The 17,107-nt window shown below is 39.1% G+C and overlaps 1 protein-coding gene across 3 annotated transcripts in view; it reads right to left on the reverse strand.

Moving 5' to 3' along the window:
* The window catches only part of LOC128688722 (1-phosphatidylinositol 4,5-bisphosphate phosphodiesterase-like), a 224,259-nt gene that overhangs the window by 127,241 nt on the left and 79,911 nt on the right, over positions 1-17,107 (reverse strand). For all 3 annotated transcript variants that reach the window (XM_070084641.1, XM_070084640.1, XM_070084642.1), the window contains exons 8-9: positions 14,199-14,356; positions 13,616-13,822 (exon numbers count right to left, since the gene is read on the reverse strand). In XM_070084641.1, coding sequence (XP_069940742.1) covers positions 13,616-13,822; positions 14,199-14,356 — 365 coding nt within the window. The remainder of the gene's footprint in view (positions 1-13,615; positions 13,823-14,198; positions 14,357-17,107) is intronic.

Here is a 17,107-nt window from a genome sequence, read left to right on the forward strand (position 1 = left end):
AAGGGGCTAATTTTCCTTGACTGGGTCCATGAAGTATTTGGGCCGAGTGTGAAGAAACACCTCCTGGAAAATAATTTGCCACTTAAGTGCCTCCTCGTAATGGACAACACTCCTGCTCATCCTCCAGACTTCGAAGACCTATTGCTTGAGGAGTGTAATTTCATTACAGTGAAGTTCTTGCCCCCTAATACTACTACTCTCATCCAGCACATGGACCAGCAGGTCATTTCAAACTTCAAAAAATTGTACAACAAAGCAATTTTTCAGAGGTGCTTTGAAGTGACCTCAGACACTGAAATGACCCTAAGAGAGTTCTGGAGGGATCACTTCTATATCCTTAATTGCATAAGCCTTATAAATAAGGCTTGGCAGGGAGTGACTTCCAGGACTTTCAACTCTGGAGAAAATTGCAGCCAGAATGTGTCCAAGAGAAGAATTTTGAAGGGTTAGAGGCTGACCCTGAGGACCCTACGCCTATTGTGGAATCTATTGTGGCATTGGGGAAGTCCATGGGGTTGGATGTGAGTGGTCAGGGTGTGGAAGAGTTGGTGGAGGACCACAGGGAATAGCTAACCACTGAAGAGCTGCAACACCTTCAACTGGAACAGCAACAGACTGCAGCTGAGGATATTGCTTCAGAGGAGGAAGAGAGGGGGGTAAAATGTGCCTTCTTCAGCGATTAAGGATATTTGTGCAAAATGGAGCAAGATGAAACGTTTTGCGGAGAAACATCACCCTAAGAAAGCTGTTGCAAGCTGTGTCTGCAACATGTTCAATGACAATGTCTTGTCCCATTTTAGGCAAATCTTACAGACATGACAGAAACAGACCTCTCTGGACAGATTTTTTGTGCAACAGGGGTGCAGTGACTCTCAAGCTGGTCCTGGTGGCAGTAAAAAACAAAGAAGGAAAGTAACCCCAAAGAAGGCATTGATACCTGAAGTCCTTATGGAGAGGGATTCCCTATCCAAACAATAAACTCCTCTCCCTCTCCCCTCCTCACCTTCCATATACCAACAATAAAAGTATGTAATGTTCATTCATTATTAAATTTATTGCTTTCTATTCATTTCTCACTGTTTTCTGTATGTAAAACTGTAGTTATACTTTAACCCTTTCAGAGTTTCCGATGTACTAGTACGGCTTACGCACCAGGGTTATTGATATACTAGTACGCCTAAATTCTAGCACCTTCAAATCTAGCAGGAGAAAGCTGGTAGGCCTACATATGAAAGAATGGGTCTATGTGGTCAGTGTGCGCAGTATAACAAAAATCATGCAGCACACAGTGTGTAATGAGAAAAAAAAAACTTTGACCGTGTTTTTGGTTTAAAACAGCGACTTTGCACTGTATTTTCGTATGGTATTTATGGTTGTATTCTAGTTTCCCTGGTCTCATTTTATAGAATGGAAGACATATTACAGAAATTGAGATGATTTTGATTAGTTTCACAATGAAATGTACCTTGAAATTGAGCTCAAAGTAGCAGAAATGTTCCATTTTTGTTAAAGTTCAAAAGTAAACAAATCATGCCATGCATCCAATACATGTCAACTGGTGAGTCTAATATTCTTTCACAAGTGTGCTGGTGTTATTTATACCATTTCTACACTAATGCAGTAGTCTGCATAACAGTAAATCCTCTATTTTTTGTGAGAATAAAAATTCAAAGTGGAAAGCAAAATAAATGTAAGAGGGGCATGGGGGCGTGACTAGTGAACAGAGGAAATGTTATTTTAGTGCCAGGAATGTCTGTCTTGTTTATTCTGGACACTATTTGGAAATTGGCATCTTTTGAAATTTGTGTGAAATTGGAAAAATTGCTAATTTCTGACCACTTTATTGGATAGTTGAAATCGGTATATGGGTGGTTTCTTGTACTCATTCGATAGAAAAAAATAGAGTTCTAGCGAAATAGCTATGATTTTTGTTGACTAGTACACTGGAATTGGCTAAAAATTGGGCTCAAAGTGGGCGAAATGGCCGATGCATAAACATCGTCGAGACTGCTAACTTCGCGAAAGCATAATTCCATAAGTTTTCCATCAAATTTCATACTTTTGGTATCATTAAATCAGGAAAAGATTCTCTATCTTTTCATAAGAAAAAAATAATTTTTTTTTTTCCGAAAAATTTTCAACCCTGAGAACAAGTTTAGGAGAGGGACTCTCGACCCTGAAAGGGTTAAAAAATGTATTTTTTGTTAATATTTTTGGGTGTCTGGAATGGGTTAATTGGATTTACATTATTTCTTATGGGAAATATTACTTCGGTTATCGCACTTTTCAGACTTAGAACCTTCTGGAACAGATTAATTATGAAAACTGGGGGTCTACTGTACTCTTGCACATTCCCTTCTTTGCCTCCATGGATAATGTTTTTTTGTCTCAACAGATATCACAAAGCACCATTCACCTTTTTTCCTTCATCAATTCTATGGTTAACCTTTTTTTTTTTTTTTCTTCAACAAGTTGGCCGTCTCCCACCGAGGCAGGGTGACCCAAAAAAGAAAGAAAATCCCCAAAAAGAAAATACTTTCATCATCATTCAACACTTTCACCTCACTCACACATAATCACTGTTTTCGCAGAGGTGCTCAGAACACAACAGTTTAGAAGCATATACGTATAAAGATACACAACATATTCCTCCAAACTGCCAATATCCCAAACCCCTCCTTTAAAGTGCAGGCATTGTACTTCCCATTTCCAGGACTCAAGTCCGACTATATGAAAATAACCGGTTTCCCTGAATCCCTTCACTAAATATTACCCTGTGCACACTCCAACAGATCATCAGGTCCCAGGTACCATTCGTCTCCATTCACTCCTATCTAACACGCTCACGCACGCTTGCTGGAAGTCCAAGCCCCTTGCCCACAAAACCTCCCTTACTCCCTCTCTCCAACCCTTTCGAGGACGACCCCTACCCCTCCTTCCTTCCCCTATAGATTTATATGCTTTCCATGTCATTCTACTTTGATCCATTCTCTCTAAATGACCAAACCACCTCAACAACCCCTCTTCTGCCCTCTGACTAATGCTTTTATTAACTCCACACCTTTTCCTAATTTCCACACTCTGAATTTTCTGCATAATATTTACACCACATATTGCCCTTAGACAGGACGTCTCCACTGCCTCCAACCGTCTCCTCGCTGTTGCATTTACCACCCAAGCTTCACATCCATATAAGAGTGTTGGTACTACTATACTTTCATACATTCCCTTCTTTGCCTCCATAGATAACGTTTTTTGACTCCACATATACCTCAACGCACCACTCGCCTTTTTTCCCTCATCAATTCTATGATTAACCTCATCCTTCATCAAACCATCTGCCGACACGTCAACTCCCAAGTATCTGAAAACATTCACTTCTTCCATATTCCTCCACCTCAATTTGATATCCAATTTTTCTTTATCTAAATCATTTGATACCCTCATCACCTTACTCTTTTCTATGTTCACTTTCAACTTTCTACCTTTACACACATTCCCAAACTCATCCACTAACCTTTGCAATTTTTCTTTAGAATCTCCCATAAGCACAGTATCATCAGCAAAAAGTAACTGTGTCAATTCCCATTTTGAATTTGATTCCCCATAATTTAATCCCACCCCTCTCCCGAACACCCTAGCATTTACTTCTTTTACAACCCCATCTATAAATATATTAAACAACCATGGTGACATTACACATCCCTGTCTAAGACCTACTTTTACCGGGCAGTATTCTCCCTCTCTTCAACACATCCTAACCTGAGCCTCACTATCCTCATAAAATCTCTTTACAGCATTTAGTAACTTACCACCTATTCCATATACTTGCAACATCTGCCACATTGCTCCTCTATCCACTATCATATGCCTTTTCTAAATCCATAAATGCAATAAAAACTTCCCTACCTTTATCTAAATACTGTTCACATATATGCTTCAATGTAAACACTTGATCTACACATCCCCTTCCCACTCTGAAACCTCCCAGCTCATCCGCAATCCTACATTCTGTCTTACCTCTAATTCTTTCAATTATAACCCTACCGTATACTTTTCCTGGAATACTCAGTAAACTTATTCCTCTATAATTTTACAATCTCTTTTGTCCCCTTTCCTTTTATATAAAGGGACTATACATGCTCTCTGCCAATACCTAGGTACCTTCCCCTCTTTCATACATTTTTTTTTTTTCAACAAGTTGGCCGTCTCCCACCGAGGCAGGGTGACCCAAAAAAGAAAGAAAATCCCCAAAAAGAAAATGCTTTCATCATCATTCAACACTTTCACCACACTCACACATAATCACTGTTTTTGCAGAGGTGCTCAGAATACAGCAGTTTAGAAGCATATACGTATAAAGATACGTACACAACATATCCCTCCAAACTGCCAATATCCCAAACCCCACCATTAAAGTGCAGGCATTGTACTTCCCATTTCCAGGACTCAAGCCCGACTATATGAAAATAACCGGTTTCCCTGAATCCCTTCACTAAATATTACCCTGCTCACACTCCAACAGATCGTCAGGTCCCGAGTACCATTTGTATCCATTCATTCCTATCTAACACGCTCACGTACGCTTGCTGGAAGTCCAAGCCCCGTGCCCACAAAACCTCCTTTACCCCCTCTCTCCAACCCTTTCGAGGACGACCCCTACCTCGCCTTCCTTTCCCTATAGATTTATATGCTTTCCATGTCATTCTACTTTGATCCATTCTCTCTAAATGACCAAACCACCTCAACAACCCCACTTCTGCCCTCTGACTAATACTTTTATTAACTCCACACCTTTTCCTAATTTCCACACTCCGAATTTTCTGCATAATATTTACACCACACACTGCCCTTAGACAGGACATCTCCACTGCCTCCAACCGTCTCCTCGCTGCTGCATTTACCACCCAAACTTCACACCCATATAAGAGTGTTGGTACTACTATACTTTCATACATTCCCTTCTTTGCCTCCATAGATAACGTTTTTTGACTCCACATATACCTCAATGCACCACTCACCTTTTTTCCCTCATCAATTCTATGATTAACCTCATCCTTCATAAATCCATCCGCCGACACGTCAACTCCTAAGTATCTGAAAACATTTACTTCTTCCATACTACTCCTCCCCAATTTGATATCCAATTTTTCTTTATCTAAATCATTTGATACCCTCATCACCTTACTCTTTTCTATGTTCACTTTCAACTTTCTACCTTTACACACATTCCCAAATTCATCCACTAACCTTTGCAATTTTTCTTTAGAATCTCCCATAAGCACAGTATCATCAGCAAAAAGTAACTGTGTCAATTCCCATTTTGAATTTGATTCCCCATAATTTAATCCCACCCCTCTCCCGAACACCCTAGCATTTACTTCTTTTACAACCCCATCTATAAATATATTGAACAACCATGGTGACATTACACATCCCTGTCTAAGACCTACTTTTACCGGGAAGTCTCCCTCTCTTCTACACACCCTAACCTGAGCCTCACTATCCTCATAAAAACTCTTTACAGCATTTAGTAACTTACCACCTATTCCATATACTTGCAACATCTGCCAAATTGCTCCCCTATCCACTCTATCATATGCCTTTTCTAAATCCATAAATGCAATAAAAACTTCCCTACCTTTATCTAAATACTGTTCACATATATGCTTCAATGTAAATACTTGATCTACACATCCCCTACCCACTCTGAAACCTCCTTGCTCATCCGCAATCCTACATTCTGTCTTACCTCTAATTCTTTCAATTATAACCCTACCATACACTTTTCCTGGTATACTCAATAAACTTATACATTTATTAAACAAAAATACCAACCACTCCAACACTATATCCCCCCCTGCTTTTAACATTTCTGTCATGATCCCATCAGTTCCAGCTGCTTTACCCTTAACCTTATCCTTCATAAACCCATCTACTGACAGGTTAATTCCCAAATACAGTAGACCCTTGGATTAAGTTATCATCGGAATAAGTAATACAGTGGAACCTCTACTTGCGAGTTTAATCCGTTCCATGACCTTGCTCGCAACTGGATTTGCTCGTTTGCAGAGTCAATTTTCCTCATTTAAATTAACTGAAATTCAATTAATCCGTTCCAGTGGAATTCTATACTTCAATAATTTCCCTAATATCAACTCTACAGCTTATTTATCTATCACAAATCATCTAATATGACATAATAAACAATATAAATAACACAGAATCCTGATAAATATTCTATAATGAATAAAATATGTCTTTCATGTAGTGGTATTGTCGGCAGATAAGAGTTTGTCTGGAGACCAGCAAAATACTTCTTGAATAATTTCGCTAATATCATCTATATGGCTTATTTATCTATCACAGTTCATCTAATATGACATAATAAACAATATAAATAACACAGAAACCTGATATATACTCTAAAATGAATAAAATATGTCATTATGTAACAGGTGAAGGCAGCCACAACCACTCCCTCTTTGTTGTGGTAAACACTGCCATCTAGTGATGGCCTTTTGAAGCAGTATATTAATGTAATTATTATTATATAGTACATTATTATTTTATATGTATTTTTTTTTTTTGTTATCACACTGGCCGATTCCCACCAAGGCAGGGTGGCCCGAAAAAGAAAAATTTTCACCATCATTCACTCCATCACTGTCTTGCCAGAGGGGTGCTTTACACTACAGTTTTTAAACTGCAACATTAACACCCCTCCTTCAGAGTGCAGGCACTGTACTTCCCATCTCCAGGCCTGCCGGTTTCCCTGAATCCCTTCATAAATGTTACTTTGCTCACACTCCCACAGTACGTCAAGTATTAAAAACCATTTGTCTCCATTCACTCCTATCAAACACGCTCACGTATATTATTATACAGCCTAGGTAGTAGGTTGGTAGACAGCAACCGCCCAGGGAGGTACTACCGTCCTGCCAAGTGATTGTAAAACGAAAGCCTGTAATTGTTTTACATGATGGTAGGATTGCTGGTGTCTTTTTTCTGTCTCATAAACATGCAAGATTTCAGGTACGTCTTGCTACTTCTACTTACACTTAGGTCACACTACACATACATGTACAAGCATATATATAGACACCCCTCTGGGTTTTCTGCTATTTTCTTTCTAGTTCTTTTTCTTGTTTATTTCCTCTTATCTCCATGGGGAAGTGGAACAGAATTCTTCCTCCGTAAGCCATGCGTGTTGTAAGAAGCGACTAAAATGCCGGGAGCAAGGGGCTAGTAACCCCTTCTCCTGTATAAATTACTAAATTTGAAAAGAGAAACTTTTGTTTTTCTTTTTGGGCCACCCTGCCTCGGTGGGATACGGCTGGTTTGTTGAAAGAAAGAAGAAAGACGATTATTATACAGTGGAACCTCAAATTTCGAACTTAATCCATTCCAGAGCTAGTTCTAAATTCAAAAAGTTTGAAAGGTGAAGCAATATTTCCCATAAGAAATAATGGAAATACAATTAATGTTGAGTGAGTGCGTGGGGAGTTTTGAACCAAGTGTGAGAGTAATGGTGGTTGGGGATTTCAGTGCTAAAGTGGGCAAAAATGTTGTGGAGGGAGTAGTAGGTATATTTGGGGTGCCATGGGTAAATGAAAATGGGGAGCCTTTAATTGAGCTATGTGTAGAAAGAGGTTTGGTAATAAGTAATACATATTTTATGAAGAAGAGGATAAATAAATATACAAGGTATGATATAGCACGTAATGAAAGTAGTTTGTTAGATTATGTATTGGTGGAAAAAAGGTTGATGGGTAGGTTCCAAGATGTACACATTTATAGAGGGGCAACTGATATATTGGATCATTATTTAGTTGTAGCTACAGTTAGAGTAAGAGGTAGATGGGAAAAAGAGGAAAATGGCAACAACAAGCAAGAGGGAGGTGAAAGTGTATAAACTAAGGGAGGAGGAAGTTCGGGTGAGACATAAGCAACTATTGGCAGAAAGGTGGGCTGGTGCAATTATGAGTAGTGGGGGGGGGGAGGTTGAAGAGGGATGGAATAGTTTTAAAAATGCAGTATTAGAATGTGGGGCAGAAGTTTGTGGTTATAGGAGGGTGGGTGCAGGAGGAGTGATTGGTGGAATGATAAAGTAAAGGGTGTGATAGAAGAGAAAAAGTTAGCTTATGAGAGGTTTTAACAAAGCAGAAGTGTTATAAGAAGAGTAGAGTATATGGAGAGTAAAAGAAAGGTGAAGAGTGGTGAGAGAGTGCAAAAGGAGAGCAGATAATAGAGTGGGAGAGGCACTGTCAAGAAATTTTAATGAAAATAAGAAAAAATTTTGGAGTTAAACAAGTTAAGAAAGCCTAAAGAACGAATGGTTTTGTCAGTTAAAAACAGAGTAGGGGAGTTAGTAGTTGGGGAGATGGGGGTTTTGGGTAGATGGTGAGAATATTTTGTGCAACTTTTAAATGTCGAAAAAGAAAGGGAAGTGGTAATTTCATGCACTGGCCAGGGAGGTATACCATCTTTTAAGAGTGAAGAAGAACAGGATGTGAGTGTGGGGGAGGTGCGTGAGGCATTACGTAGAATGAAAGGGGGTAAAGCAGCTGGAACTGACGGGATCATGAGAGAAATGTTGAAAGCAGGGGGGGATATAGTGTTGGAGTGGTTGGTATTTTTGTTTAATAAATGTATGAAAGAGGGGAAGGTACCTAAGGATTGGCAGTGAGCATGTATAGTCCCTTTATATAAAGGGAAGGGGGACAAAAGAGATGGTAAAAATTATAGAGGAATAAGTTTACTGAGTATACCAGGAAAAGTGTACGGCAGGGTTATAATTGAAAGAATTAGAGGTAAGACAGAATGTAGGATTGCAGATGAGCAAGGAGGTTTCAGAGTGGGTAGGGGATGTGTAGATCAAGTGTTTACATTGAAGCATATATGTGAACAGTATTTAGATAAAGGTAGGGAAATTTTATTGCATTTATGGATTTAGAAAAGGCATATGATAGAGTGGATAGGGGAGCAATGTGGCAGATGTTGCAAGTGTATGGAAGAGGTGGTAAGTTACTAAATGCTGTAAAGAGTTTTTATGAGGATAGTGAGGCTCAGGTTAGGGTGTGTAGAAGAGAGGGAGACTACTTCCCAGTAAAAGTAGGTCTTAGACAGGGATGTGTAATGTCACCATGGTTGTTCAATATATTTATAGATGGGGTTGTAAAAGAAGTAAATGCTAGGGTGTTTGGGAGAGGGGTGGGATTAAATTATGGGGAATCAAATACAAAATGGGAATTGACACAGTTGCTTTTTGCTGATGATACTGTGCTCATGGGAGATTCTAAAGAAAAATTGCAAAGGTTAGTGGATGAATTTGGGAATGTGTGTAAAGGTAGAAAGTTGAAAGTGAACATAGAAAAGAGTAAGGTGATGAGGATATCAAATGATTTAGATAAAGAAAAATTGGATATCATATTGGGGAGGAGTAGTATGGAAGAAGTGAATGTTTTCAGAAACTTGGGAGTTGACGTGTCGGCGGATGGATTTATGAAGTATGAGGTTAATCACAGAATTGATGAGGGAAAAAAGGTCAGTGGTGCGTTGAGGTATATGTGGAGACAAAAAACGTTATCTATGGAGGCAAAGAAGGGAATGTATGAAAGTATAGAAGTACCAACACTCTTATATGAGTGTGAAGCTTGGGTTGTGAATGCAGCAGCGAGGATGCGGTTGGAGGCAGTGGAGATGTTCTGTCTAAGGGCAATATGTGGTGTAAATATTATGCAGAAAATTCGGAGTGTGGAAATTAGTAGAAGGTGTGGAGTTAATAAAAGTACTAGTCAGAGGGCTGAAGAGGGGTTGCTGAGGTGGTTTGGTCATTTAGAGAGAATGGATCAAAGTAGAATGACATGGAGAACGTATAAATCTGTAGGGGAAGAAAGGCGGGGTAGGGGTCTTCCTCAAAAAGGTTGGAGGGAGGGGGTAAAGGAGGTTTTGTGGGTGAGGGGCTTGGACTTCCAGCAAGCGTGCATGAGCGTGTTAGATAGGAGTGAATGGAGACGAATGGTATTTGGGACCTGATGATCTGCTGGAGTGTGAGCAGGGTAATATTTAGTGAAGGGATTCAGGGAAACCAATTATTTTTATATAGCAGGACTTGAGTCCTGGAAATGGGAAGTACAATGCCTGCACTCTAAAGGAGAGGTTTGGGATATTAGCATTTTGGAGGGATATATTGTGTATCTTTATAGGTACAGGTCCTCCATCACAAATCTGGCATCATTGGGACCTGTAGTGTGCCGGATTACTGAGTTTGCCGAATTACAGAGTGGTTAGGTTAGAATACACTTAATAAAATTAACCAACTTGACTTACACAGTTCATTGAACATCGGCAAAAATTGGACATTTCCGCTACTTTGAGCTCAATTTCAAGGTACTTTTCTTCATGAAAGCAATCAAAATCATGTGTATTTCTGTAATATATCTTCCATTCTATCAAATGAGTCCAAAAAAATGAAAATACAACCATAAAAAACATACGAAAATATACTGCAAAGAGGCGGCTAATGGCTGAGAAGTTAACTCCCTTATTTATCGTCCGTGTTTTTTATTTTTGTTGTACGTTAAGAAGCATCTTTCCATGATACATTGCCCAAATTTCAATGAGATAGCCCAACAAACAACCGAGAAAAAAATATTTACCAAAAATCATATATGGCAAGGCCAAGCCAGGTACTGGAAATAAGTCACTTTGTCTGACTTTTCTGGGTTATCCTAGGTTCTCTATACATACACTGCTATGTATGATAATCTATGTAAATGTATTTGTGTATACCTTAATAAACTTATTTACTTCTAGTTTGTCAACTGAGTACAAGAAACCGCCCATTCACTTATTTCAACTATCCAATAAAGTGGTCAGAAATTGGCAATTTGGCCAATTTCACACAAATTTCAGCAGATGCCAATTTCAAAATAGGGTCCAGAATAAACAATGCAGACATTCCTGGCACTAAAATAACATTTTATCTGTTCATTAGTCATGGCTACAGGCCCCTCTTATATTACTCTTGTTTACCATTTGGAATTTTTATTCACAAAAAAAAAAAAAAAAATAGAAGATTTACTGTTATGCATACTACTGCATTATTGTAATAATTGTATAAATAATGTCAAGCCATTCTTGACTCCGTACTGGAATTTGGGCTGGCAGGTGGACAGGTATTGGACGGTATTGTTTACTCTTGAGCTTCGCTAAAGAATAGAACATTTTCGCTACTGTGAGTGCAATTTCAAAGTACTTTTCATCATGAAAGCAATCAAAATCATATCTATTTCTGTTATATATCTTTCATTCTATCAAATGAGACCGAAAAAATGAGAATATAACCATAACAACCATACAAAAATATACCGCTAAGCGGCCGCTAATGGCTGAAAAGGGAGCTCTGCTATTTATGGTCTGATTTCTTTCATTTTTGGTGTACATGAATAAGTATCTTTCCATCATACATTGCCCAAGTTTGAATAAGATAACCCAACAAACAACTGAGAAAATAATAATAATAAATAATAATACTAATAATAAATATAAATGAACAGTATATAGATAAGGCTAAAGAGGTTTTTGTGGCATTTATGGATTTGGAAAAGGCATATGACAGGGTGTATAGGGGGGCAATGTGGCAGATGTTGCAGATGTATGGTATACGAAGTAGGTTACTGAAAGCAGTGAAAAGTTTTTACGAGGATAGTGAGGCTAAAGTTAGAGTATGTAGGAAAGAGGGAGATTATCTCCCAGTAAAAGTAGGCCTTAGACAAGGATGTGTGATGTCACTGTGGTTGTTTAATATATTTATAGATGGGGTTGTAAAAGAAGTAAATGCGACGGTCTTGGCAAGAGGTGTGGAGTTAAAAGATAAAGAATCACACATAAAATGGGAGTTGTCACAGTTGCTCTTTGCTGATGACACTGTGCTCTTAGGTGATTCTGAAGAGAAGTTGCAGAGGTTGGTGGATGAATTTGGTAGGGTATGTAAAAGAAGAAAATTGAAAGTGAATACAGGAAAGAGTAAGGTTATGAGGATAACAAAAAGATTAGGTGATGAAAGATTGGATATCAGATTGGAGGGAGAGAGTATGGAGGAGGTGAATGTATTCAGATATTTGGGAGTGGACGTGTCAGCGGATGGGTCTATGAAAGATGAGGTGAATCATAGAATTGATGAGGGGAAAAGGGTGAGCGGTACACTTAGGAGTCTGTGGAGACAAAGAACTTTGTCCTTGGAAGCAAAGAGGGGAATGTATGAGAGTATAGTTTTACCAACACTCTTACAAAAAAAAAAAAAAAAAAAAAAAAAAATTAATCCGTTCCAGAAACCCAAAAAAATACATTTTATAGATGTTATTACATTATAGTTTTACATACACACAACAAATATAGTGTACAATTATTAATAAATTTAAATAAACATATAAAATAATATTTTACTTACCTTTATTGAAGATTGGTGATGGCATCTGGAAGATAGGAAAGAGGAGGGAGGGAGGTGGGGTTAGTGTTTGGAAGGGAAATCCCCTCTATAAGGACTAAGTATCAAAGCCCTCTCTGGGGTTACTTCCTTTCTCTGTCTTTTAATGCCACTAGGACCAGCTCGAGAGTCACTGGACCCCTGTCTCACAAAATAACTGTCCACAGTCCTCTGTTTCTGGCACCTCTTTAAGATTTCCCTAAAATGGGACATGGTTCTGTCACTGAACTTGTTGCAAAGATGGCTTGTTTCAGCTTGCTCAGGGTGGTACTTCTCCACAAACGTTTGGACACTTGGCACATTGGACCCTGGCTTCAAAGCTGCAGAACTACAGGACGGACCCTCAAAGGGTTAATTAAATCAACCATATATTATAGAACCTTAATACTGTTTTGTATACTAATAGTACACTGTGAAGTTCCTATGTATACTCTTTATCAATATCAATAATAAGTGGAGTAGAGATGTTTTTGAGGGTAATGTGTGGTACGAATACTAGGCAGAGAATCTGAAGTTGGGAGATTAGGTGTGGAGCTACCAAAAATATTATTCAAAGGGCTGAGGAGGAGTTGTTGAAGTGGTTTGGTCATTTAGAGATGGAGAAAGATAGAATGACTAGGAGGGTGTATAAATCTGGGGTGGATGGGAGAAGGTGTAAGGGTCATCCAGGGAAAGGTTGGAAGGGAAGGGTGGTGTACAGGAGGGCTTGAGTGATAGGGACTTGAATGTCCAATAAACTTGTGTGAATATATTAGACAGGGATGGAGGCATTTGGCTTTTATGATTTGACATGCTGCTGGAGTGTACGCAGGGTAATAGTTATAAGGGATTCATGAAAACCAGTTAGCCAGACTAAATTCCTTTAGGTGGGATATACAATGTCTGCACTCTGAATGATAAGTGGGGATGTTGTTAGTTGGAGTTATTTCTGAACTGTGATGTCTGCTTGCTTCTGGTGCGACAGTGAATGAATGATTGATGGTGAAAGTGTTGTCCACTGAGAGATGGTTGGTGTGCTAAAAAAAAATAGTAATCCAGAATACTACATAATTTTTACACAGCTTGGCCCAAAGTATTTTAGATTATAGATGCTCTACTGTACATCCTTGAGTAAAAGATACGTACAGACACTGCAACCTGTGCTGCAATTACACCATCCACTGGAGACTCAGCAAAGGGATCAAAAGTCTTGTCAGTACGTCTCATGAAATCAGGTTTGAGAAGGTACCCACAATTTCCATTGTACTCAAACTTGCCCTGATTTAGTTGCATGGGAAGATCTGGGGTTTGAAAATTTAAAGACACCATTTGGCAACCTGCATTCCAGAACACCTGTGAAAGAAACATCATGTATGTCTTATTAATACTTTACTACTTTTTGAAAATTCAATATATACACAATTGATAACATTGTTCATATAAAGAATAAAAAATAAAAAGGCACAATACTGTGACTCGAACAATACACAAATATCCCACACATAGGAGAAAGAAGCTTAAGATGACATTTTGGTCAGACTTGGACCATTGACAAGTCACACAGTATAGTACAAACACTACTTAAGAGTTCTGCATAGCTTTGTTAAGAGAGGATAATGGGGACTCTGTTGACAGTTTTAGAGAGTTAGAACATTCAGAAAGTTGAGATTCATTTTATAACTAGCTACAAATTATTCTTTTTAAAATAGTTATCAAGACAATTACACACCTGAGGCATATAATTAGAAGAGTCAACTCTGGCACCCTTGGGATAGATTCTGGACATTTGTCGTTTATTATAGTTGACAAATTCAATTGCCTGTGTTTTGAGGTAGCCTAATCCCATAGTCTCCGAAAAAGAAGACATATTATGATGCACATTCTTCTCTGCAATTCAAAATATTATAAAATTAAAATTGTTCACAGATACACATTATGGTTCATAACATTTATAATTTGACTATTGTTTTAAAACTTAATTATTGTACAGTATTATTTGTAAAATACAAATTTTTATAAGCCTACAAAATACAAAAATGTTCAGTATGAAAAATTTTAAATTTACATATTAAAACTGCTGTGATCAAAAACATGAATTATACAAGATTTGAAAATTTTTGAAAATGTTATGTAACATACACATATGGTAGGGCCCCACTTATATGGCAGGTTAGATTCCAGGCTACCACCGGAAAGCGGACATCACCGGAAACCAGAGCACCTTTTTTAATGGATATAAATGCCAGATAACAAGTTTACACTAACATATACAGTGGTCCCTCAATGACTGTAAGGCTCGAGAGTCGAAATTTTCGAAAATCATAATGTTATTTTCGTCAAAACATTGGCCAGCGAATTGTCGTTTGACTCGCAAACAGTCGTTCGTCTGGGACACGTACACACAGCCCCGAGCTGCCTCACACTCCATTCCCAGCCAGTGTGCCATTGTTTATCAGTGAGTGAGGATGATCCCACAAGTTCATACGATACATTTCATAATATTCTATTTGTTTTAGTGCTTGCAACTGCTAAATAAGTCACCATGGCTCCAAAGAAAGCTTCTAGTGCTAGCCCTTTGGTAAAGAATGTGAGAAACACACATAATTAAAGAAAAAGTTTGTAGAAAAATATGAAGGTGGTGGTGGTGGTAGAGTGGAAGCAGTTGTGATTGTGGTAGAGGGTGCTAGCAGTTGTGATAGTGGTAGAGGGTGCTAGCAGTTGTGATAGTGGTAGAGGGTGCTAGCAGTTGTGATAGTGGTAGAGGGTGCTAGCAGTTGTGATAGTGGTAGAGGGTGCTAGCAGTTGTGATAGTGGTAGAGGGTGCTAGCAGTTGTGATAGTGGTAGAGGATGCTAGCAGTTGTGATAGTGGTAGAGGGTGCTAGCAGTTGTGATAGTGGTAGAGGGTGCTAGCAGTTGTGATAGTGGTAGAGGGTGCTAGCAGTTGTGATAGTGGTAGAGGGTGCTAGCAGTTGTGATAGTGGTAGAGGGTGCTAGCAGTTGTGATAGTGGTAGAGGGTGCTAGCAGTTGTGATAGTGGTAGAGGGTGCTAGGAGTTGTGATAGTGGTAGAGGGTGCTAGCAGTTGTGATAGTGGTAGAGGGTGCTAGGAGTTGTGATAGTGGTAGAGGGTGCTAGCAGTTGTGATAGTTGTAGAGGGTGCTAGCAGTTGTGATAGTGGTAGACAGTGGTAGTGATGGTGGTAGAAGGTGGTAGTGATGGTGGTAGAGGGTGCTAGCAGTTGTGATAGTGGTAAATGGTGGTAGTGATGGTGGTAGCAGTTGTGATTGTGGTAAAGGTGGTAGTGATGGTGGTAGAGGGTTACCTGGTTACCTGGAGGTTATTCCGGGGATCAACGCCCCCGCGGCCCGGTCCACGACCAGGCCTCCCGATGGATCAGGGCCTGATCAACTAGGCTGTTACTGCTGGCCGCACGCAGTCCGACGTACGAGCCACAGCCCGGCTGATATATAGGGTGCTAGCAGTTGTAATAGTGGTAGAGGGTGGCAGTGATGGTGGTAGAGGGTGCTAGCAGTTGTGATAGTGGTAGATGGTGGTAGCAGTTGTGATAGTGGTAGAAGGTGGTAGTGATGGTGGTAGAGGGTGGTAGTGGTAGTGGTTGTGATGGTGGTAGAGGGAGCCTTCTTCAGTGATTCAGCAATTCTACCAACTCCTCCAATGTTGTTGGAGTTATATAGGGCTACAGAAAACACCACTGCCTCAGCTGCTGCTTCACCACCATTATGGACGGCTTACTCTCAGTGGCCCTTATACACTCAACAACAACACAACACCTCTCGTGACATACACGACTTATTTTATTCATTCTAGAGTACATATATTCCATGTTTCTATGTTATTAATATTGTTTATTATGTCATATTAGTTGAATTGTGATAGATAAATAAGCTGTAGAGTTGATATTAGTGTCATATTCTCCAACAATACACTCGCCTCCCCTCCCTCTGCCACACACCAACAAAAGTCTTCAATAAAAGGTAAGTGTGATGTTAAATGTTCATTTATACATTTTATTAGTGCTTTACATTTATTTGGCATTCTTTTCTGCATGTAAATCTATATTTATGCTAGAGAAGTGACCCCTGAAGTGACCTAGAGTCCTTATGGAGGGGGATTCCCCTTCCAAACAATAACCTCTCTTCCCTCTCTCCTCCTCCCTGTCTTCCATTCATCAACAACAGCCTTCAATAAAGGTAACTGTCATGTTGAAGCTTCATTCTTTTGTGCATGTAAGTCTATCTTTAAGGTAAAAAAAAAATTGTTGTTGATACTTCTGGGTGTCTGGAACAAATTAATTGGATTTACATTATTTCTTATGGGGAAAATGGATTCGAAAATTGTCAATTTCGATAATAGTCACACTTCCAGGAACAGATTAATTACGAAAAATGAGGGACCACTGTATTAGGTTAGCAACAGAACTAGGCATCAAAAACAATAAAAAGTAAAATACACACACAGTACACTCATTACTTACCTTAAAATATTTGTAGTCTTAATGTGGGGTGAGAGGTGAGTAGTATCTATCTGTAGGAAGTCAGGTGTGGGAGGTGAGTAGTATCTATCTGTAGGAAGTCAGGTGTGGGAGGTATGGTAGCCAGCCAGGCCACCCCACCCACA

This window comes from Cherax quadricarinatus, chromosome 13, assembly GCF_038502225.1.
Source record: "Cherax quadricarinatus isolate ZL_2023a chromosome 13, ASM3850222v1, whole genome shotgun sequence".
In the NCBI taxonomy this organism is placed as follows: Eukaryota; Metazoa; Arthropoda; class Malacostraca; order Decapoda; family Parastacidae; genus Cherax; species Cherax quadricarinatus.